Source organism: Hirundo rustica, chromosome 5 (genome assembly GCF_015227805.2).
Source record: "Hirundo rustica isolate bHirRus1 chromosome 5, bHirRus1.pri.v3, whole genome shotgun sequence".
Lineage (NCBI taxonomy): Eukaryota > Metazoa > Chordata > Aves > Passeriformes > Hirundinidae > Hirundo > Hirundo rustica.
The window spans coordinates 53847165-53869440 of NC_053454.1; the positions used below are offsets into that span (position 1 = coordinate 53847165).

At 44.0% G+C, this 22276-nt stretch overlaps 1 protein-coding gene across 4 annotated transcripts in view; it reads right to left on the bottom strand.

The window, feature by feature from the left end:
• Nucleotides 1–22276, bottom strand: part of LOC120752640 (probable E3 ubiquitin-protein ligase HERC3) — a 44585-nt gene that overhangs the window by 18878 nt on the left and 3431 nt on the right. For all 4 annotated transcript variants that reach the window (XR_009207832.1, XM_040064018.2, XM_040064019.2 and 1 more), the window contains exons 2-9: nt 20862–21119; nt 6636–6795; nt 5512–5588; nt 4671–4892; nt 2589–2680; nt 1591–1721; nt 919–1079; nt 315–391 (exon numbers count right to left, since the gene is read on the bottom strand). Coding sequence is in view for 3 of the 4 variants with exons in the window: in XM_040064018.2 (XP_039919952.1) it covers nt 315–391; nt 919–1079; nt 1591–1721; nt 2589–2680; nt 4671–4892; nt 5512–5588; nt 6636–6795; nt 20862–21087 (1146 nt within the window). In the remaining variant the exon portion in view is untranslated. The remainder of the gene's footprint in view (nt 1–314; nt 392–918; nt 1080–1590; nt 1722–2588; nt 2681–4670; nt 4893–5511; nt 5589–6635; nt 6796–20861; nt 21120–22276) is intronic.

Consider the following 22276-nt stretch of genomic DNA (forward strand, 5'->3'; position numbering starts at 1 on the left):
AACCATGCAGAAGCCAGTGCCACAGGTGGAAAGCAGCCCCCTTCTTCCAATCTGCAAAGATTGGATTCCCTTCTCTGCTGATTAAACTGGAATCAGAGTCTTCCCAATGGCTTTGATGTGCCTCTAAAGAAAGGCAACTTTCAGCCACTCAAGTTGTAAATCCCTGTAACAACTGTCAGAGCTGGTAAGGTTTATAAGGCAGAATGGAGTCCAAAGCAATACTTCCGTTTCAGAAGATTTTAGCAAAAACAAAAGCTGTGCTGTGAATGCTGGGACAGGGGAGAAGACTTGAAAAGATAGTTCATTTGGTTTACCTCGTATTTGGAGCAAAGCACAAATGTTTGGTCTCCTCCAGAGAAAATATGTTTAACAATGTGGTATTTACAGGCATCTGTTCAAGAAAGACACAGTTGTGTTAGAGGCTGATGAATGCAAGACCCTACTTGTACTTTCTCCCTTTGCACTGCCAGTGCAACTACAAAGAGCACCTGGGTCCTCTGAAGGCCCTGCTGAAATCAGCTGGAACTCAAGCACTGTAGCACCTTCATGAGAGGTACACAGGAGGGGAAAGTTGTCATTTTCAAACTGCAATAGGAGCTTTAAAGAGAGAACAAAGCCTTTGGAACACTCTGGAGTGTTAGTACAATTGGTACAACTTTGGAAGTATTAGTACAGTTTCATGAAGTAGCAAGACTGCCGAATGCTGAGCTCTGCCATAAAGTGAGAAAGGGTGGTGGCACACATGAACAGAGAGAGCAAAAGGTGACCCAGAAATCACCACAGTGCATTTAGGACAATAGGACTGGTTTCTTTTGGTATTTCCATAAATTTCACATAAAAATGTTAAGATGTCTTTAGACAACCATGGTTGAAATTATTTATGTCCATTTGCCATTTCAAATCGAGCACAGTACATACCAGGTTTCCCTGAGAGTTGCCCATTATGAGCTGCCCAGTGACCCTTGACAGGAGAGGGACACTTTACATTGCAAGTGTGCCCTGTTCCCAGCTGGCCTCTTGTTCCACAGCCAAATGCATAGATCATTCCTGAAGAAGGCACAAAGGCTAAAGTGTGATGTCTGTAAGAGATGGGTAGAGAGTTTGGGCCTCGTTTAACAATAAATTAAGAAAAAAGACCAAAACCAACCAAAAAGAAACCCAGCAACCAAACCAAATGCAGCCTAGAACTTATTCTCATTTCTCCTAGGTGTCTTCAGCTGCAATGCAAGACGTAACCAAAAGTATGTATTCTATTCTCAGGTATTAAAACCAGGTGAGACAGTGTTCTTTATCTCTTCCACAACCCATCCTCCCTCCAAGGGGATATCTTCTGTTAATAGGCTGAATTAAAGTCTTGCTGAATTATTAGGTCGGGAAGGTATCTTTCACAGGTTAGAGCACACGGTACAACCCCAATTAAAAACCCATCTCATTTAGAGGGCCTTAAAATTCTCACGGAAAGTAAGATTTAGATTCATTTAGCTTTGACACATAGAATGCAGAAGCAGGACTATTCCCCCCTATTTGCATGATTCAGTATCAGCATTAACCTCCACCACAGAAAGGTTTCTGGCTGCACACAGGACTCACCTGCCACAAGCAATCTGGGATACTTCACTGCCCATGAGCTCAAGAACTCTTCGGGGGTTCACCTCATCATTCATGGAGTCGTGGCCCAATTGCCCGCAGGAACCTGCACCGAAGGTGAACACCCCTCCACTCTGTTAGCAAACCAAACAGCAGAGTCTCTATTTAGGGACCCATAACCCAGCAGGATCTCTCTGACTCCAGTTTCAGTATGAGCCCAAAGCCTGGGCAGAGATTGACAGGCATTTTCAAAGGATTCAGAAAAGAAACTTGGGTTCTGCTAACACAGCTTTCAAATAAGCTACCTTGCCACTCTTCAGAAACCAAGAGAATTATCTTCAGGTATCTCTGCACCAGACAAACTGCTACAGAACTAGTTTTCTACAACGGCATTTTTCCCACAGGAATCCCAAACTCAGTTGCTTAATTCATTTAACAGTGGAAAAGGCTCCAAAACAGGAAGCAACACCTACAAAGTGGCAGAGCCAAGGTGAGAACTGGCAAGAACTCCTTCAAACCCTAGCCCTGTCCTCTGCACACCAAATTATACACCACTTGGAAACAGCAGGTTTGGAACTGGAAACCTTTTGCAATCGTTGTGACTACTAACGTTTAATTTAAACACTCATTCATTTTAGCTTCCATCTTATGCTGATGAACATTATTATTCTATTTTCCAACAAAATGCTATTTTCACCCCTTTGGATGTGTGTTTAATTATTTTTCCTCCCAAAGCTAATCTTTTTAAGTGATTTACCTGAGTTTTGCTATTTGTTGCCGCAGATTATTAACATCCTCATCTTCAATACCAGCAAAAGATCGTGTTGGCAACGAATCTCAAAATAAATAATTAGGCTATACCTTCCACTTAAGTTTATTTTACTGGGGTCAAAAGGATTACAGTAAGTCAATCTGTGGTTTCCTACCATTACACAGAAAGCTACTGTGAAGCCATCAGGCAGGTGAGATGGTGGCCAGGGTTGCCAGGTGAGCATCTTTACCTTTGTCAGGACCGCTGTGTGCTCCTCTCCGCAGCTGATGTAAACAACCTTCTGAGACCGCAACAGCTTCACGTGACAAGGGGACTCTCGGTCTGCAACGAAGGCAAAGGAAATAAAGCGGCTGTTTCACAGACACAAACCTGCGCATCCAAGAAAAGCACTGTCTGATTTTCAGACATGGTCCCTGAGCACAAGGGAAACTTTAACAACTGTGGTGAAAAAGGCCCCACATGTCCTGGAGTACTTCACTGCTGCTTTTTCCCTTGACTTCTTAAAAGACTTGACTGACTCAGACAAAATCATCCAGAGCAAGAATGCACATGCTGATTATCTTGTATAAATTCAACATGCACTTGCTGTTTGGGAGATGTGGTGAGCGCAGCCTAAATACACCCACCTTCAACTTCACGCTCCATTTCAGACTCCTCAGGAATGACTGCAAATATTTACTTCCAAAACCTTACTTAGACCTTTTCCATACAGAACAACCCTGACACGTGGGAGACACTTGTGCAAGACGCATGGTAAGCTGAATCCCAATGTGTATTTAAATACTCAGCTTTCCTTCTGTTGTCATCCTTTAAGCAGAAGATCCTCCTACTTGCAAAGGTTAATCCCTACCAACCATTAAGCGACGCTTTTCTCTTTCACTCTGACACCCCTAATCATTTGAAGTCTGCCTCCCGGGGATGAATACAATAAAAATAAAAGCTAAACACTTCAAGGAGCAGTAGGCACCCCCAAACAATTAGATATTAAGGGGAGCAGCTGCTTATTTCATACCAACAAAAAGTCAGGTTCCTGCCTATAGAAGTTGTCCATTTCTTAAGATTCTCACCCAAGGTGGGAAGGTGAGAATTTGTAAGGTGCTTTTTCACTCGGTAGTGAAAGAGAAACAGTCACATTTCCATGAGTTTAGAACAGAGAGTATATTTTTGATTTATTTTTTTCCGTATTTTAGCACTCTGATCTTTCTTTCGACAGGAATGACACTTCTTCTCTCTACAGCATAATTGTTAATAATAGTGCTGCAGAATACCCACGTTTGCAGACCTTGCTGTTCATGTTTGACAAGTATAATTCACACTCTCTTAACACGATCCGCTTATCATAAATACCACATATTTACTACAATGCCAGGCACTGAGGGGGAAGCAGAATGTGATCCCTGGCCAGCACCAGCCTGAAGCTGATGCCTATTCTCTTCATTTAAGATTAGCCTGTCAGTGTAAGCCTCTCATATGTAAACTGCAGCTTTATTTTAATTAGAAGCATTTATCTGCCGATCTACGTGGAAAAGACACAGCTGCTCTTTTATTATATCAGCCCTACTTTACAGACAGTACAAGGTACCTAGGAGCATGCTAGGTATCACATCTACACTCAGTAACTTGCCTAGATACCTCAATCTGCTCAGGAACTATGCAGAAACCAAAAAAGAAGCTTCAAAGGAAATCTTCCATTCACTTGTTTTATTCCATAAAGTTAAGAGTGTGTAAACAACATGCAGAAGAGATCTGGGCTTTTCAGACTAGCACCTGAGAAAACTACCATTGTCCCTATGTGTCTGGTAAACTGTGCAACAAATAAATTAGACAACCCTTTACAATACTGAGATATTCACTGTTGCCATCACTTCGTAGCATATAGCTACAAAATACATGGTGTAGCTCACCAGTCAAAATCATGCTGGGAAATGAGGAGATGCGCTCAGCCTGCTGATCTTCAGAGAAAGCCTTTGCTCCAACCAACTTCAAACAAAACAGGGGCAAAATATTTTTGAGAAGAGGGAGAAAGAACATGAGCACTTTCTTGGATATCTGCGTGTTGACACTCACACTTGAAAGACCTCTCTTTTTAACCCTCCTCATTTAAATTAACACCCACAAGGGGAAAAAACACGATCCTGTTTCTACTAAGTACGAAAAGCCTGCCGAGACAGAGACTTTCTCTGCCATCTTGTCTCAGGAGGAGCTGCTGAGTGTTATAGACGCACTCAGTAAAAATACACTGCCAATGCCACAAGAGAGACTAGGCCAAAGGAGTCGATCCTTCTTTCACCTAGGAACGTAACTTTCATACCTCGTTCATCACTTAGTCCCAGCTGTCCTGAGCTGTTCTTCCCCCAGCCAAACACAGCTCCTGAGAGAGAAAGGGCAAAACTGTGGGCTCCACCTGCAGCAACCTGAGCCAAAGGGATCCCATCAAGAGACTTGACACGCTGCGGACTGGCTTGGGAGGGACACTCTTTGCCCAAGCCCAGCTGACCATAGCTGTTCTGCCCCCATGTGAAGAACTGGCCATCTGAAACAAGGAAAGAAAGAGAATGGTGGGTGAAAGCCAACAGAAAAGCAAGTTTGCCAAAATTAAGAAGAAACAGCTCTGGAGGCTTTGCTCCCACCCAAGCCTCATGACAAAAAGAAAAAAAAGCAAAATCAAGAGAAACATTCTTTGCTAAAAAAAAAAAAAAAAAAAAAGAAAAAAAAAGCGTGGCCTGAAGCCACCAGGCAAATAAACACACAAGCAACTAAGTGAAAATACAAAATACAACTGCTGTAACAAATAGTGCAACAAAAAACAGTCCACATTTCACACAAAAGAGTAACAGCCAAGGAAAATTTCAACACAAAGAAATTAATTACACACATTTTTCTAAATCAAGATGGAAAGCTTTCAAGCGCTCCTGCCATCATTCACCAGTGAAACAGTGGTGGTCTGTGTGTAATGTTTTCTTGCTTCACAGTATTGGCAAAGCCTTTCCTCAATGCTCACGGTACCTGATCCATTTTATAGCATCCCATTTGGCCCGAAAGCAGTCAGGACATGGGATGTCCTTGATTTATCATGCAGAAATATGCAGTCTTGGACACTGTGCAAAATAACAGTACAAATTTTGGTCATTAATAATGGATGTTAACAGTACCTGCTGCCAAAGCCAGGCAATGCCAATTTCCACAGGAAACCTGCAGTATCGTCTGTTGGTTCAATTTCTTTATCAACCTAAAGATGACAACACTATTTTAGAATAAGTGTCCATAAATCCTGTATCACCTTAGATAAAAAATACCATTTCCACTCAGATATTTGTTGTATATATACATATATATAAAATCTATGGTTTAGAGACTGAGGAAGAGTGTTTTGGAGGAAATACAGATCCATACATAATAGATGCAAATCTATGGAGACCTCTAGACACTTGACTAGTAACTCAACTACATTTCCTGCTATAACACTGAATCCAACCAGCTGGAAATGGTGAAAATAGCAGGTTCTTGGTATCTCTTTCATCATTCTTTTTCAGGCACTGACAATTTTCATGCTGTTATGAGCCTAGCAGCTCAAGTGAGTTACAGCACCAAACCCTCTTCAGCGCTTTGTACAGAGAGTAGCATGTCAAAGGTTCAAGTTATTCCACCAAAATATTATTTTTAAAATGGCACTATCACATTGCTATGCGAGCCTCTCTGTGTCTGTTTTATCAGAACTGCGTGCAAGTTAAGGATTGTCCTCCCACAGAGCCTTCAGCTCAAACATTAATCTTTTGTAATCGAAACTCTTCCTTTAAATACTGTTTTGACAATGCCAGCCATCCTAGAGAGACATCCCAAACAACTTGTGCTCTGCACTGGATCTACAGTGGCAGACCACATGAGAGACTGCATCTGTTGCTAACACAGCATGATAAAACACCGTGAAGTACAAACAGCGTTTCTGGTTTTAAGTACTCTTCCGTGCACCTCCTTTTTCTGTACAAAACGTTGTGGCATTTTTCACGGAGGAAGCTAAGCACGCTCCAGTTTTCTTTTCCATACCTCAGCCATCCACGGGCAGAAGTTCTGTTCTGCCCAAACATCCTGAGGACTTGCAGTGCTCAGGGAGCACCAGGACCGCAGCGAAAAGGAGGAGGAATCACCTTCACCCCAACACGAGAGGGGCCCTACTCCTGCCGCACGGAGACAAAGCAACCCTCCCAAGGTGAGCAGCCCTTGATGCACCGCCTCCAAGGAGCTTCCCTGAGGAAAGCTGCCCCTGTTAAACGCTTACCTCGGGACCGTCACTGCATCTTCTATAGTGGTGAGCCCCAGCTGTCCGTCGCTGCCGGCGCCCCAGGAGAAGAGCTGGCCCTGGTCGCTGAGGGCCACGCTGTGCGACTCCCCACAGGCCACGTGCACGATGTGCTGCCCGGCCAGCGCCCCGATTTGCTCTGAGGGAAACAGAGGGAAAACGTCTCCGGCCGCAGCACTCGTCCCACAGCGACACGCGGACACCAGCTCTGGGCAAACCCGTGTGCAAAGCCACTGAGGTGAGCGCGCTGATCCCCAGTTAGCTCTAAATCACATCCTTCAGGAGAAAAAGCACCGGGTTGACTGAAAACGTGCCGCTGCTGAGCTCTGCTGAAAGCCTGGCTTGAAGATCACAGAAGGCAGCAGGAATACATGCCTCAAGCACAATGACAGCCAGCCTCGGGGACACAGGAAAACCCATCAGGTCATTCAGGAACAGATATCCCAGATTTGAGGTTTCCCCACACAGTTTTCATTCTGGGATCATCCAACACTGAGAAGACAGCAGACCCTCTAGAATGTATTTGACCTTCCACAGCTCTCATGTCCAATGAAGATGAGTCATCCACAAAGCTGGATGTCATCCACAACCCATCCACCACACCTTGATTTACTGCTTGATGTGTATGTGTTACAACACCCTCCAAGCTAATCTCGGAACAAGTTTGAACCTACCAACCTATTACCGTCACTGTCAAATACTGATTAAAAGAAGTACCATATAAAGGAAACAAAATGAGATAAAGGAATAAAAATTAAAAAAAAATAAATAAAATCATCACTCAAGTTCCTCTGGAAGACAACCCACAACTGACTTTTCATCATTACATCATGTTAGGCAACTGAAGCAGGTTTGACAACTACTCTAGAAACACCCAGAACCAAATCTTACTCATTACATAATTTTTACAAATGGGCATGAAGAAAGTCTTGTTTTTCAATAAAACATTGGAAATATCACACAACTGATGGTAAAGCTCCCTGAATGCCAGACAGAAGCAAAGTCGCTTTTCTTTTTTCTTCCCTGAGCAAATGCAAGTGTTCCAGGTGGATGAAGAAAGGTTTCACCCTGTAAGCTACAAGGCAGTGATCAGTATTACTGAAATCCCACTTGCCTGGGACATGAGAGGAAAGGATCATTACATGCTGTTCCATGAAAATAATACCCCACATCACAGGCACGCAGAAATCTTTAACACACTTAGCACCAAAAACCTGCTTACCAATTAATCTACATGCCTTAAATGAGTTTAGAAAAAGGTACCCCTAGGAGGGATTGCCTTCTATGTCTGGGAATGAGAAAATGAGGAGAAAAATCCCTAATGGATGCCATTGAAGAAAATGGTGACAGCTATTTAAATACATATTCCAGCCGAGGAAAATGCCACCTGAACCTGTGCCTCATTTCACTCAAAATACTTAATGGCAAGAGGTGCAGTTTACAAGTAACAAGCACACAAACATCTTAGGAGGGCTTGAGACCTGCCATCCAATAACACCCTTGGTCCTGCAGGTCTTTCCAGCAGCACTAATTTCAGCCAGTCCCACTGCCAGTGCAGACACAGCCAGGTTTGAGGGCGGTAACTCGATTTAGACACCCAGCTTCCCACTTGGGCCCACAAGCACCCAACTATAGCACTGCTTGGCAGCCCGGTTTATGTTCATTTACATATATATATATATAAATGAGGGAACCTATTTTTATCTGAGAGCTCTAAACAACCAGCAGCTGTAAGGGCTGCTCAAGGTCAATGACAAATAGCAGACAAGGTAACGCAGCAGCACACATGACTCTGGTCTCTTCCTCTCAGACATCCAGCAAGACAAACATTACCTGCTGCACTGCAGGATGCCACCTAAATTCAGACAGCTGTGCTTCTGTACTGGGACCTGAAGGTCCAGAACTAAAGCAGCTGCTGGAAGGGATTGTGCCATCAAAAGGAGAGGAGGGCGAAGCCACCCACTTCCCAAAGAAAACTCTGATTTATTAACTCATCACTTCACCCTTGCTGGAAGGGTGCACTGAGATTTGGCTGTTACCCAGAGCACCTGAGCTCCTAAAAGTGGTCACAAAGTCACCAGCCAGCCCCACTTCCAAAGCTGCTCCCTGCACATTGCCAAACACACCAGGGGACACCAGGAGTCCGGCAAAACAGCAAACATGGACAACATGGGATGCTGGGGCACCTACAGCAGAGACTGTTTTGCCACCAGGGACGTAAAACACTTCCCTGGGAAAGCCGTATTTACCACAGTAAGCCTAATTTCCTGCAGGAGCTGACCCTGAATCCCTGAAGCACCTTGGGGAGGTGACACAAGACTCCAGTCTTAGCATCAAGAGCTGGAGGAGGCAGGACTCTGACCAAAGTAGTACTGCAAATAGAGGAAGAGCGCCTTGAGGTATGTGGCTGTGGCAAGGACTTCACACACTGGGACACTGAGAGGACACCCAATAGGTTTAGAAATCCAAGGCTGTTTCAGTCCCCACTGGCTCCATCCGAAGTTTCATTTGGCAACACAAATGTGACCTTGCTCTGTGTGCCATCCCAAGAGACAAATAAATACCAACTTGTTTTTGAAAGGCTGCCCTGTGTCACTGAAAGCCTTCAGTGAGTGCACTGCTCACCAACAGAACAGAGCACAGTTTCACCTGGACTCACTGGATAACCACAGACAGAAAAAAACCCCATACCTGTCTTGGAGATGAAGCTCTTTGCTTTTAGGAAGGTGCACGTATGGCCCATCTTACCACAACACATCCCTAAGACCCTATCAATTGCAGTTTGCCTGAAAAGTCATGAAGAAATGTAAATGCCAAGTTTTAAGTTTTATACACTCACATGTTCCTTTCCAGAGATGGAAAAAAGCCAGCCTTCTCCTGGGATCACAGGCTGCCCAGGCAGTCCAACAAGGGCCTCAGTTCACTGCCAGTTGCCAAGTCACTGGATGTACCATCTCTCAGCTTACACGAGATATTAAAAACATCTATCTGACAACTACTTCTTTGTTGAGCTCCCATCCCTTCCTCACACCAAAATATTAGATGTTTTTGTGGCTGGCATACATTTAACTTCCAAAGCGTCACAACACCATTATTCACTCCTTAGAGAAGATCTATCACCGCACTGCGATGAAGAGTATAAAAGGTGAAGTTTATTCTTAGTATTGTGTCTTGTGTAATTGATGAATAAAACCAGTCAAGTGGGGCCTGACAGGCAAAATTATCTACAAAGCTAAGCAGAGCAACAGGGAAGGGCTGAAGCAGTTATGCAATTGTGTTTCAACACCTCATAAAACTTTCAAAAAACAAACAAAAACTCTCAAGTTCCAAGAAGTAGACACTGATACAGTCTTTTCTTCCTGAAGCTGTCAGCTGTCTCAAAACAGCACCAATGCTTAGAAGTCATTTATCAGTTCTTCATATCTGGTGGAGTTCCAGCTTTGATTTCTCTCTTCTGTAACTTTAATCTGTGGATCTCAACACAAATAGGCATTTCAAAGTTGGACTTTTTCTGGTTTTAACCCTGTTACACCTTTTCAAAAAATACACTGGAGTAAAGAATGAGGCAAAATGTCTTCAGGACACCCATCTGTGAATGGTGACAGGACTGCTTCCCAGGATAGGTTGTGTTTTCTTGGTTTGCAAGGACACTCCAGCAAAAGTTGAGGATAAGCGGAATATGTTTCTACAGCTCAACTTTCTGACCATCAGTGCATTTAGCTTGAAGGTTTGGGAATGGCAGTAAAGCTGGGACAAGAATGAAAACCGTTAACAAGCCCACCATCAGTCCATAGCTATTTATAAAACAGGGCCCATGCTTTGCCCCTACATCTTTGGAAAGCTATACAGGATCTTCAGTGTCTGAAACTGCTGGAAGCACAAAGCACTCACTTTACTGCTCTAACTAGAATGCACAGGCAACAAATGATTAATTAGCTTTCATACTCCTAGTAATTTTATCAGAAAGTTGGTACACCCTGTCTATGTAGAGCTTCCAGCTGCTCACAAGATAGGCTTTTGCTAGAGGACAGGGCAAAATCCTTCAGCCATATGAGTACCAGGAGGTACAGGAACAGCACCAGATGGCTTCTGCTGCCTGGGAACTACAGAGAAACCATCAGCCCTGAGGTTACACCTTCAGTGGCAAAATCTGCATTTCTGGTCAGAAGCAGCTCTGCCTTGGAAGAGTTTCAAGTGATTTCAGTCTGCTTTGACATCTGGCCAAAACTCTTCACTGCTTCCTCAGCTTGACAATAAGCAACTCAGAGCATTTGCTCATCTTGGTTACTGGTGTCTGCAAGGAAAATGCTCACAGATTCTCAAAAACAGGTGTCTTACTAGCTTGCCCAGATAAAAGATGGTGGTAGAAACACAGGGAAGAGAGAAACAGGTAATTTAAGGTAAAAAACGCCTCTGGGTTAAATGCTAGCAGCTTGCAAGTCTGAGGACAGATGTGTCTTTGTAGGACACGAAAAAAAGATGAGAGACTCTAAATAGTCCAGAAGGCAAAGAGTATAGAAAAAGCTTTATTGTCTAATTCCTACCACCTTTTATAAGGAGTTCTGATACAGACTTAACATGATTGGTGAATAGGAACATCACCTCTCTAATCCCATTGGTGAAACTAGAGAAACAGCAAGACACCACCTGGAGAAAGATTGTTTTGAGAAAGGATTACTGTCTGCCAAGACTGTTCTGAGAAGAGGCTTTCTCAAGAAATTATCCCTTGGGAAAAAGTTAGCAGGTGCTAGCAGGCTAAAATCTACCAGACCCAGAAATACCAGGCCCACAGAGATGAGCCAATTTCTTTGCATTGCCATGCTTGCTAATATAGTCCACATCCACACTGAGGATGTGTGAGCATCCTGCAACCCAGATCTAAAAAGCAGAAGTGTGAGGTACAATGTTTCAACACAAAATGCAGCTGAATATTTAGTCAGACACCAAGAGCAACCTAAATTTCACCTCTATAATCTTTCTATTTTCTAAGCTCTGAAAAGCCTTAATTGTTAAAGGAAAAGAGCAGAGCTCTCTCCTTTTGGAGATGAATTGCACCAACACATTAAACCATCTAAAGGTGACACTAACAGCATTAGCACTTCGGGAAGCCTGATTCAACCGCCAAAAACTCCATAAAAATCTGCTGCTACCTTCAACAAGCGCCACAAGAAGATCATGAAAACATCATGGCCCAGACTTATCAGTCACCATTTTATGAAGCCACTGTACAAAAAGCAAGTAAGCAACAATGGATCTACCGAACACCCTGACAAGACTTTTATACATCAATTAGTAAACTTCTGCTGACTCCCCAGTTTCCAATGGCACATCCCAAAGACTTTTCTGCATATGGATATCCTGGCTCTACGTCTAGGCTGTGATGGGCTCCATGATTTCAGTCCCACTGAAGTCAGCTGAATATTAAAGCATGTCTAAGTGTTTTAAAGAAACTGGAAAAAAGAAAACCAAAGTGCAACAATCAAATGCAATTGAAAGTAATTGAAATGTTTAACTTTGCAACTGAAAGTGCACTAAGAGAGAAGACATCCCCCTACCCTTAGGAAAATTTCTTTTTTTGTCAGCGTAGCTTCCACATCCTAGTTATTCACTGTTTTTATCAGTATTAGCAGTAAAGTACCAGCTATTTAACTGGCAGCAGCACAAGTACACTCCCCAGCTTTTCCAGAAAACATCATCCTCAGTGGAAGCGTGATTCTGACACTTGGAGACTGGTAACTGGGGAAGGGGAAATCACGGTGTTTGCCAAGGCCTTTTTGCCCCTTCCCCTCTCCCTTGAAGCTCCCAAGAAGAACCCTCTGATTTCCCTCTGCCCATTTTCAACTCTGACCTATGCACACCACACTCCTAGCCGTCATGGGAAACAGCTGGAGTCCTGGACCGGGATAAAGAAATCAGATTCTATAAGCCACTTAAACTAAGCACAGACTTTGCAAAGCTGTCATACACTTTTTGAAAACATAATCTAACCCAGTCAGCTAAAACTGCTCCTGTGGCTTCTCTCACACCACCTCTGCAGGCTGGGGTTTGTCAGCAGTAAATCAAAGGAAGGTGCATAGGGAGGAGGCCAGGGTTGCTGGACAGTTTCAAGAACACACCTTGGTGACTCTACAGCCTCTGGCATGGCCAGGCAGATGAGACATTCAACACGTAGACAGCAGGAACTGCCCTGCCTGACATCAGCTCCGCAATTTCACCTTCCTGCTCTTCTCAGAACGTCTCTCAGAAGGTATTACATGCTTGTTGCATCTTGTGCTCAGATTACCCGATACTATTGCAAAAAGGGTGTGAGAATCACTGTGCTCTGCACCTGCACAGCACCAAGAGCAAACCCCATGGGGAGACCACATCCCCACCATATGACAGCTATCCTCGCTGTCTGCCTGCTGCTCTCACCTGCATATGGCTGCACACCTTATGCTCAAACCTCTCTCAGTGTGGGGCAAAAACTCTGAAGCATGGAGCAAGCAATGTTTACATCAAAATGTGACGTGCTCTGACCTTCAACACCTTAAGTTTACTATATCCATTGACAAGACAGGGTTTACCAAGTCCAGTTTGCAAATCTTGGTGTCTTCCTTTCCTGAACTTTGTGAATGGTGCTAAGCTTGCAGCAGAAAGCAGAGCAGTACGAAGAAAAGCCTGATAAGAGAGACAAGACAACAGCAGCGCTGAAGATGATAAGGCTCCGATAATCTGGTTACAAGGGAGGAAATGCAAACAGAGAGTAGACTCACTGAAAGAAAAATAAGTGTGGGGGGAAGACAGCAAAGGACAGAGGACACACCAAAGCAGGTGACACTGCCCCAGAACACTGCTGATCACAGTGGTGGGAACCACTGTGAAAAAGGCTGAGAAGTTCCAAGTAACAAAAGATTCTGCAGTCCCCTTTCATCCAGAGACACTAGTGATTCCTATCAAGATGATTATTTACCTGCACAACACGTGGTACTGCTCATTTATCTATTTAGCACAGCTACTTACAGTCTTAAATGAGAGAGGGTGGCTCAGTTACTAACACTGCCTTCACTTTATTAAGCTGTTTCTGGTCATGTCAAGCAGGAATGCAAGAGCAAGAAGTGAGAGGCCACCGTGACATCCCAGGGTGTCACTTCACATACGCTTTGCCAGCTACTCCCCCTCACAGCTACCCTAAGAAAGCAAAGCCCTTCCTCAGGCACAGACAGAAAGCCCTTCCTCAGGCACAGACAGAAAGCCCTCCCCACTTTGCTGCCTTTTGTCTAGAGGACACAGCCTCTCTGAGGAGCTATAGATGCAGACTGGCATCGGCACAGACAGCTGGAGCAGGCTCTTGGGAAGGGCTGCTCACGCACAGAGAGCTTCAGTTGGACAAGCATCAGCTGGCAGAGGGAAGAATCCACCTTCAGACCCTGGAAGGGTCTAGAAAGGATAGCTCTTTGAAAGAAATAAAACACCATGAGTTGCTAAAGAAACACAGGGAAAACATATGTTCAGAAAACCCAGAGAGAGCACGTTTTCCTCCTCAGGCTACGGCAGAGAGCTGTAAAGGCGGTCATTCAGCCAGGCTTGCTGGCCACTGGCAGGCAGCACAGAAGCTGTGGCTGGTCCATGACTACTGAGAAACCCCCAGGGTCCACCATGCACACCCCAGCAAATCCCACAGCTCCAAGGCAGCAAGTCCAAGGTGGGCAGGATGCACTAAACCTTGGCACGACACTGAGGGTAGATACCAGAGGTACAAGGGGGAATTAGGGAACGGCACAGATTTGATGGGCTGGTACTACACACTGCAAAGCTGTGACACTTGAGAGCCTCATTTGTGGCAGGCCCAGGCTTTGATTAAGCAATACCATTTTCAAAAATGCTTGATTTGCTCCTCACTCTGTTCCCATTTATTTCAATCCTGCAGTGGTTTGCATGGGAGCAAGACAGAGCCACATTTCTGAAAAGCCACACCTGCACAGTGCACACTCAGTAGAGCACCTCTGCCCTTGCTTTCAAGAGCATTCCCATCAAATTCACAAATATTGCTTGAAAATATGTTACTGCAAACAAGCATGGTGACTGGAAAAAGGGTGGCAAAGAATACAGTCCTATTAGACATTTAAAAAAAAATCTTAATTTTATCTACTGGGCATTCTGAGAAAAGAAGATAGGAGCATCTGTAGATTCATTTTTGGTGAGTTTTATAGGCAGGCAGTTGTTCAAAAGGCAGGTCAGGTGTTGAAGAGAGTGACCAGCTCTTTCCAGCTACCAAAAATACTTAATTTCCAGTAAGAAGTCTCACACAGATCTTTGACATAAAGTCTTATTTCCAATACAGCTTAAGGAAGAGTATTGGGCTATCTGAAGATAACTAACTGAGTCAAAATCAACAGCCACCAAACTACTCAAATCTCTCCTAGAAGCTGTGACTCTCAGCCATACTTACTCAGCTTACCGAAGTCATCGCAACTATTCTGACTACAAAAAGGCTGGGGCATTCAGAAAACTTGCATCTACTACCTCCAGCTTCTTCCCTGCCCTGTCCTTTAACTCACCACACACAGCTACCCACCCGTTTTATCCTGAACACATCTCCCAGCTTCAGCACGGTTGCAGGAAAGGCGTCAGTCATTAGTGCCACACACCGTGCCAAGGTTTCATGCTCCTTCCAAGCCAGGCAGGCAGACAGCCTTTATTTCATTTGCAGGCTTTTATTTCAGCTGCACCTTCAGAAAGCCTCTGAAGAGTACACATGACAGGAGTGACAAGTAACAAATACGACAGAGCAAAGTACAAGTTTAGGTTGCCAAACTGCTCCACAAACCCCCAGTCAGAAGGCAAAAAGCTGGTCATTCTTAAAGCTGCTCTGCCTTTTGAGGTAAAGAAACATTAAAACTGTGCCTCATAGCCTCTGTAACAACAGATCATACAGATTGTAAAAAACTATTATCTTGTTTCTCTGGGCTAATCCTCGGTTTTACCTCTTAGCAAAAGGAAATCAAGAGAGGAATCTGATTGTTCTAATATGTGTGTGTTCAGAGACAGGACTTCAGAGTTGCATCTGAGAACACCTTACAGCCATTTCAGGTGCTGACTAGACTTCTTTACTGCCAAGAAATCAGATTTTTAACTTGTTTAGGCCCTCCTAAAGAGCCTTCTCTCTCCTCAGTGTAGGTTCTCCTAGTCCTACAGTCTCAGAAAATACTGGTACAAGTCAATTCACATGATCAAGACCACACAAATTTTAAAACAACTCCCACTATAAATATCTGGCATATTCAAATCCCTCAGCCAGCCAATTCAACACAATGCAGGCATATTTAAGATACCTCAGGGAAAGCACTTGTTTACTTCTCATTCAACCCAACAGCAATTGTTTCTAAATTAAGTTAATTTTAAATTCCAACATCTAATTTTAAAATCATTCTGAAGCCCAAATGGCATCAATTCAGCTGAAACTGACACTCCATAGAGCAAATCCACTGCAGCCACTAGTGAAGGTATAGCAATCTGAAACAGCTTGGTCAGATCCTGTGATCGATCAAAGGAGCAAGAGGGATGAGTACAAATGAACATACCTGACTTCTGCAAGGGGTGACCAGTTTAATTACCTTTTTATTTTTACAAATAACATTTACAATGGGTGCTGAAACATAAACATACACAGCTCTTTGTCTGCAACCTGCTCATGACAAACACAAGCCCTGCTACCTCTCCTCCGGAGCAACCAGGACCTCGTGGCTGACTTCTCACCCACCGGGAGGAGGCTAAAACAGGAAGATCCACACAGACTGTCCTTCCAAGCAGGTGGCATGTCTGAATTCTCAGCTGTTCTGGGGTTTATGATTAACAAGCGTGCTGCCCTGAACACGGAGCTCTCCGCCGCTGTAATCCTGTGCTGAGGCTCAGGACAAGTGGACTTACATTTGAAAAGAAAGGCCATTCAGTTCAGAGAAATCCAGAAGATCTGGATCATCTAGGTTGGTTTATTTGTTTGCTTTGGTGGTGTTTTTTCCTGCTTTGAAAGAGAATGAACATTATGATGATATTTCTATCAGCTGCTATGAGCAGAGAGATTCCACAATGCACAGAAAGGCAGTGCTCCCCTGCAAATTTGCATGCAGACAGGGAATTTTGTAAAAAAATCACAGGTTTTTCTCCTGTATCTTACCAGACAAAAGATTTGAGCCAAATTTGGCTTGAGACATTGTTTTGTAACTCTCTTAAGACACTAATTACCAAAGCCCAGGTTTTCACACTAGCAGAAGTCAAATGAAGCCCAAATGACTTCAACAGAACAAACTTCTAGAGCCGAAAACAAGTTCCACATCTCAGACTTGAGCAAGTTTTTAAATCTTTACAAACTACTAACAACCAGCTAGTTGTTTCACACTCCTCTGTAATTCCCCCAGATCCCAAAAGAGCCTTTACCTTAGGTACCTCAGCCTGTCTTTTGTTCTCCAACATACAGATACATACACTCAGATAAAAAACACTTATCTCAGAACCATCACAGGGAGCTAAGATATGAAGAAAATCAATCCAAGTGAAATTACAGGACTGAAAAAGGCGAAATTTACATACACTTATGAAGAATAATTTTTTTTCCTCTAAAACTACTGCAGTACAAAATTACTGTTTCCCGTTAGAGACATAATGTATGTTATCATCTGATCAATTTCAGGAAATCAATGCCAACTCAGAATAATTTTGCAAAACGACGGATTCAATACTTCACCATCAAAATTGCTGAGCTGCTTCTCCTAAGACGTGGTCAGAGACTCTGAAGACTTCAAGCACAGAACAACACAAGCAAAAACTAGCACAGGCCAGACAGAAGCTTTATTAACCATGGCCATGGTGAGAGAACACTGGAACAGCATTCCTCCCCCTCTGCATCCCTGCCAAGTGATTCCAGAGACACAAACCACAGAACGTTTTGGGGAGGAAAAGGGGAAAAAATGAGGTGAGGAAAAATGATTGCGTAAGTATTAACAAGGCCAGATATCCAGCTCTAAGAGGGGTGGGCTCTTCCAAGTACCTCGCTAATCACCACATTTCCAAGGAAAAATGAATTGGTAAACAGCGTGACAATGTGGAAAACTGGCTTGTGGTAGAGCCATGGGAGCGCCATACCTGGTATCACCCTGGCGTCATCAAAAGGAGGGAGTTCGAAACACTTAGAAGCAGTTAGCTTTTAGTCAAAAGAAATGTTGCTTCAGTTAAGCTAAACTTCTTAGGTATCTTAAATATTGTTTTGGCACCTCAATGTAAAATCCAGAGGAAAGGGCGCTTCCAGAAAATAAACCTCTATTGACTCACGCTCTTTCAGTGGCAGGCACTCCCTCTGTAATTTCTGCTCCCTGTAGAGGAGAGGCATAAGAATCACTTTGCCAGCTGCTATCCCCCTCTCCACATTACATCCACAAGGTCAGCAGATGTGACCACAAACGCAGCTTTTAATTAACACGCTTTCTTTCATTTCAAAAGGTGCCCTCTAAAGGGCTCCTCCAAGAAGAACTGCTGAAACAATTCTGCGCCGCTGTTTGACATTTTCCTGAGCAGCATGAATGAGAAGCAAAATTGAATAGTGAGAAATAAAAAGGAGTTTCCTCTCAGGGAAGACCTAGGCAGCAGGAAGGGGATTGCTCCCACCCCTAGGAAGTCAATGCAGCCTCCACAAGGTTCAAAAACCCCTGCACATTTTCTTGTCTCTGTGTTACTCTCAAACACAACCAAGGCACCCTGTAAAGCCCTGGTAAGCATTTCTGAAGTCCAGAGGGAGCCTGAAAAGGACAATCAGTATTGTGTCACAGCCTCCTACATCAGGAGGAGTTCATTTCCAGAGCTGGGCAGAGGTCACCCACTTCTAGCTGCCCTCACAAGCTTGGCAGGATCAAGCCACGGGGCAGGAAAACCAAGAGACCTCAGCCCACACTGCCCTGTCCAGCAGAGGCTGGAGAGATGCAGCTCCAGGACTGCCAGTTCCTGGCATTTCTCCCATTCTCAATCGCTGACTCCTCCTCACAGTCCTCTCTATCATTTCCAACAGCTCAGGACCCTGTGTCCCTCACATATGCATCTTCATCACCTATGAGCCATGGCTTCATTCAAAGGCCCACAACAATGAAAAACAGAAAAGATCATCTACTTTCTACACAGAACGTGTAAGGCTGTCTTTATCCCATACAGAGGAAGTGGGGGCAAAAGAGGAAGGTTTGATTCTTCTTGTTCCCATTTGCAAATAAAAACTAAGAAATTCATCTCCCACTGCTGCAAGACAAAGCACAGAGGAGCGTTCGATGGGGCTCTCCCCCAGTTTACTGTTACCATAAAGGCTGCTGTGACAATTCACCGTGAGCTAAAAAGAGCAGCTGTTCCTTGCTTTACAGCACATCCCTCCCACCTGCCCCAGCCAGCAGAAATCCCACTGCAGCCACAGCCAGTAATGCTGTGCTGAAACACCATTTCTCTGGGATGGCCATGGGCTCCTCAGAGAGCAGCAATGCGGAACCTTTTTCACAGAAAAATAAACCTATAGGATAACAGGGACTTAGATTCACATCTTGGTGACAGGCCCCGATTTAAGGGGTAGAGGAAGGACACTTGGGATCAAACACAAAGAACCTTTCATTTCTATTTCAAAATCTCAGACTGGTCCTCTTCTACAGGTCTAACTGAAAGTAGGATTACCTAGCTGAGAGAGGTCTACACTTCAGCATTTAGGATTCATGAAATCCATTTCCAGAACTGATCTACTTGCTGTGAATCCTCCATTTTCATCACAAGCTTATGCTTGCTTAATTTTATGGGTAAAACAGCAGCATAGCCCCAAGATGTTTCTCAGCGTATCTTTGCAGCACTCAAGACAGTACTGAATTTCTGGGGCCTCCGCACCAGTCTTGAGCTAGCTGGGTGATTTGCAGGATGAAGTATCCTCAGCAGTTTAAGTTGAATATTCACTAGGCTTGGCTTCCTTCTACCAAGCATCTCATTTATTCCAGGGCCTAAATTTACAAGTTCTCAGAAGACGTGCACAGAGAGGATTTAAGCACTCCTGCTATTCCCAATCTCTTTCAGTAATTGTCTAGAAACTACATGTAGAAAAAGCAAGGCAGGGCAGATTCAAGGTCAACCCCTCTAACCCAGCACCCCAGTCATCCAGCATCCAACACCTGCCAACTCATTTTGAGAGAAAGAGACAAAAGACACTGACAGAGGAGGGGAGCACTAGGACCAGTCAGGTCAGATTTGCACGCACTACATGAGGAACTGTGGCTATTTTGCATACACCTTCTCTCTCTATCACGCAATAATAGGTTACACTAGGGAAGACCGAAGCCCTACAGAGGGTAGCCTACAGTTTGAGGATTTTTTGCTCTAATTACTCACAGCACAGAACCTTTATATTATGGAAACAGAAACACCTGTGTCTTTATCACATGCCAAAACCAAGAAATTAACGGAATGTAAACTGGAAGGTCAACATTCAAAAGAGTCCAGAAGAAAGGCTCCAGGGTTTCTTCCAAGAACAACTTAAAATTAAACCACTCCTTCACCCTAGGAATGAGAGTCAGTAGCTGTCTGTGGTTCAGCACTCACAAGTTCTGGAACACAATGAAGAAGATGCAATGTGAGCCTGAGGAACACAACACTGAAGTGACCTTCTTTCAGATTAAGGAAGCATAAAGGACTGAAGGCACAAGTTGACAAGGGATTCTGGAAGGGGAAAACAAAATTTACAAACCCTCTTGGCCAAACACAAGTTTGTTCTCCACAACTCTACTCAACGGGGAGCCACTTGCACTCTTTGGTGTAAGAAAATTCCCAGCAACAGCTGAGTAAGAGTGGGCATAACAATGCAGTGCAATTGCAAAGACAAAGCAGAAGACACTTGTGACTCATGGGCCTCTCCTCCTTTTTATAAAGAAAAAACATAATGCCAGATAACAAAATCTGCCCCAAGACCATCTGCGCTCGCCTCTGTTTTGATGCATTTCCCAGGCAAAGTGAACAGACCTGTCTCCTCACCCGTGCTGCTCAGCTTTAGCTTTCCAGAGCCAGCTAGTGTTATCCAGCATCACTACTGTGTTACGTGACACGATAATCAGCTCTGCTGGCTGCTCCAGCTCTACAGCAACCAGCACAAAGCAGCTTTCATAATGTTCTCAGCACACCAGCCTCAAGACAGTTTGAAGTGCATATGAAAAGCAGACTTACCTGGCTTGCTTCCTTCACAGTCATGCCCCAGTTGACCTTTGGTGTTCAAGCCACAGGTATACACCTCCCCATCTTCCAACAGGAACACAGAGTGGTTTCCTCCACATGCCACCTCTTTGACATTTCTGTCGTGGATGAACCCATACACCTGTGGTTCAGGAATGATGACCTGGAGGTTGCTACCGATCCCAGGTTGTCCATAAGACGAGTAGCCCCAGCATAGCATTTTCTCCCTTTTCAGCAAGTCATGTATCCTTCCTGGGCAAGAGAAACAAGGGAATGAGTGTGAACGAAGCAAGTGCACCACAAATGATCCTACAGAGATCCAGCTGTTCCCAGCAGGAGGTGGAAACAACCAGAAAAGGCATTTCCTGCATGACTGTCAGGTTTGTGAACTGTCAGTAAACCATTACACAGACAAAGAGTAATCAAGACAGCTCAGCTGTGGTACTGAATCAGCACCTTCATGCCTCGGCCATCTCCATCTGCGAGGCAGTAGAAATGTTCTGAAATCCAGGAGACTGAGCTTTCACACTGCAAAATTACTCTGCTTCAAAAACGAAATATCAAACAGTGCTCCAAACCAACTGTAATGCTAACAGGTCCAAATCTGAACTTTTAGATGAGACCACTTCTAAGTAAATCTCTAAAAATTACCTCCAAGGTGGTTAGACAAGCCCTGAACAGAATGATACAGGTATTTTTGGTGTACTGGCCAATGCAGAAATGTATTATTTATAATAAACACAGATTAAGTACTTTGCTACAGCTTGAACACAGTCTTGCAAGCCAAATTTGTGCATACACACACACTGAACTTGAGCCACACACTGGACACACACACCCCCCTGAACTGCAGCAAGAATTACACAAGAAGCAGCAGCTCACGTGGAGCAGCACATTGACAGCTTGACCCTGACAGCAATGGACAGGTCACGCTGATGCAACTTGCCAGCAGTCAGGTGTTATCTTCTGTGCTGTGCTCAGTGAAAGTCAGGGATTTCAGAGTGGGCTAACATGGGAAGGGAAAAAATATAGCAATATAAAAGGTCCAAGGAATTACTTGGCTTGAACTTGGAAAAGACAAAAGGATGCTAATGCATAAAAGTTGGGGGAAGAAAACAGCAATCATAAGAAGCACATGAAAGATTTTAGTAATACTCCTTTGTCGCTCCTAATCTCAATAGGTTTGGGTTACTTGTTAGGCATGCTATACTAATAAGACCTTGAGAACTCCTCTGACTGAACTAGAAACTAGCTAAAGCGTGCCTTTTTTTTTTCTTTTTCTTTTTTTTCTTTTTCTTTTTTTTTTCCTTTAAAGGGAAGGAGAAAGAAGATTTAGAAACGAAAGATCTGAGACATCAAGTCTTAGGACACACCATGCCAAGTTTTAAGCTAAGCCAATTTGCAGCAGC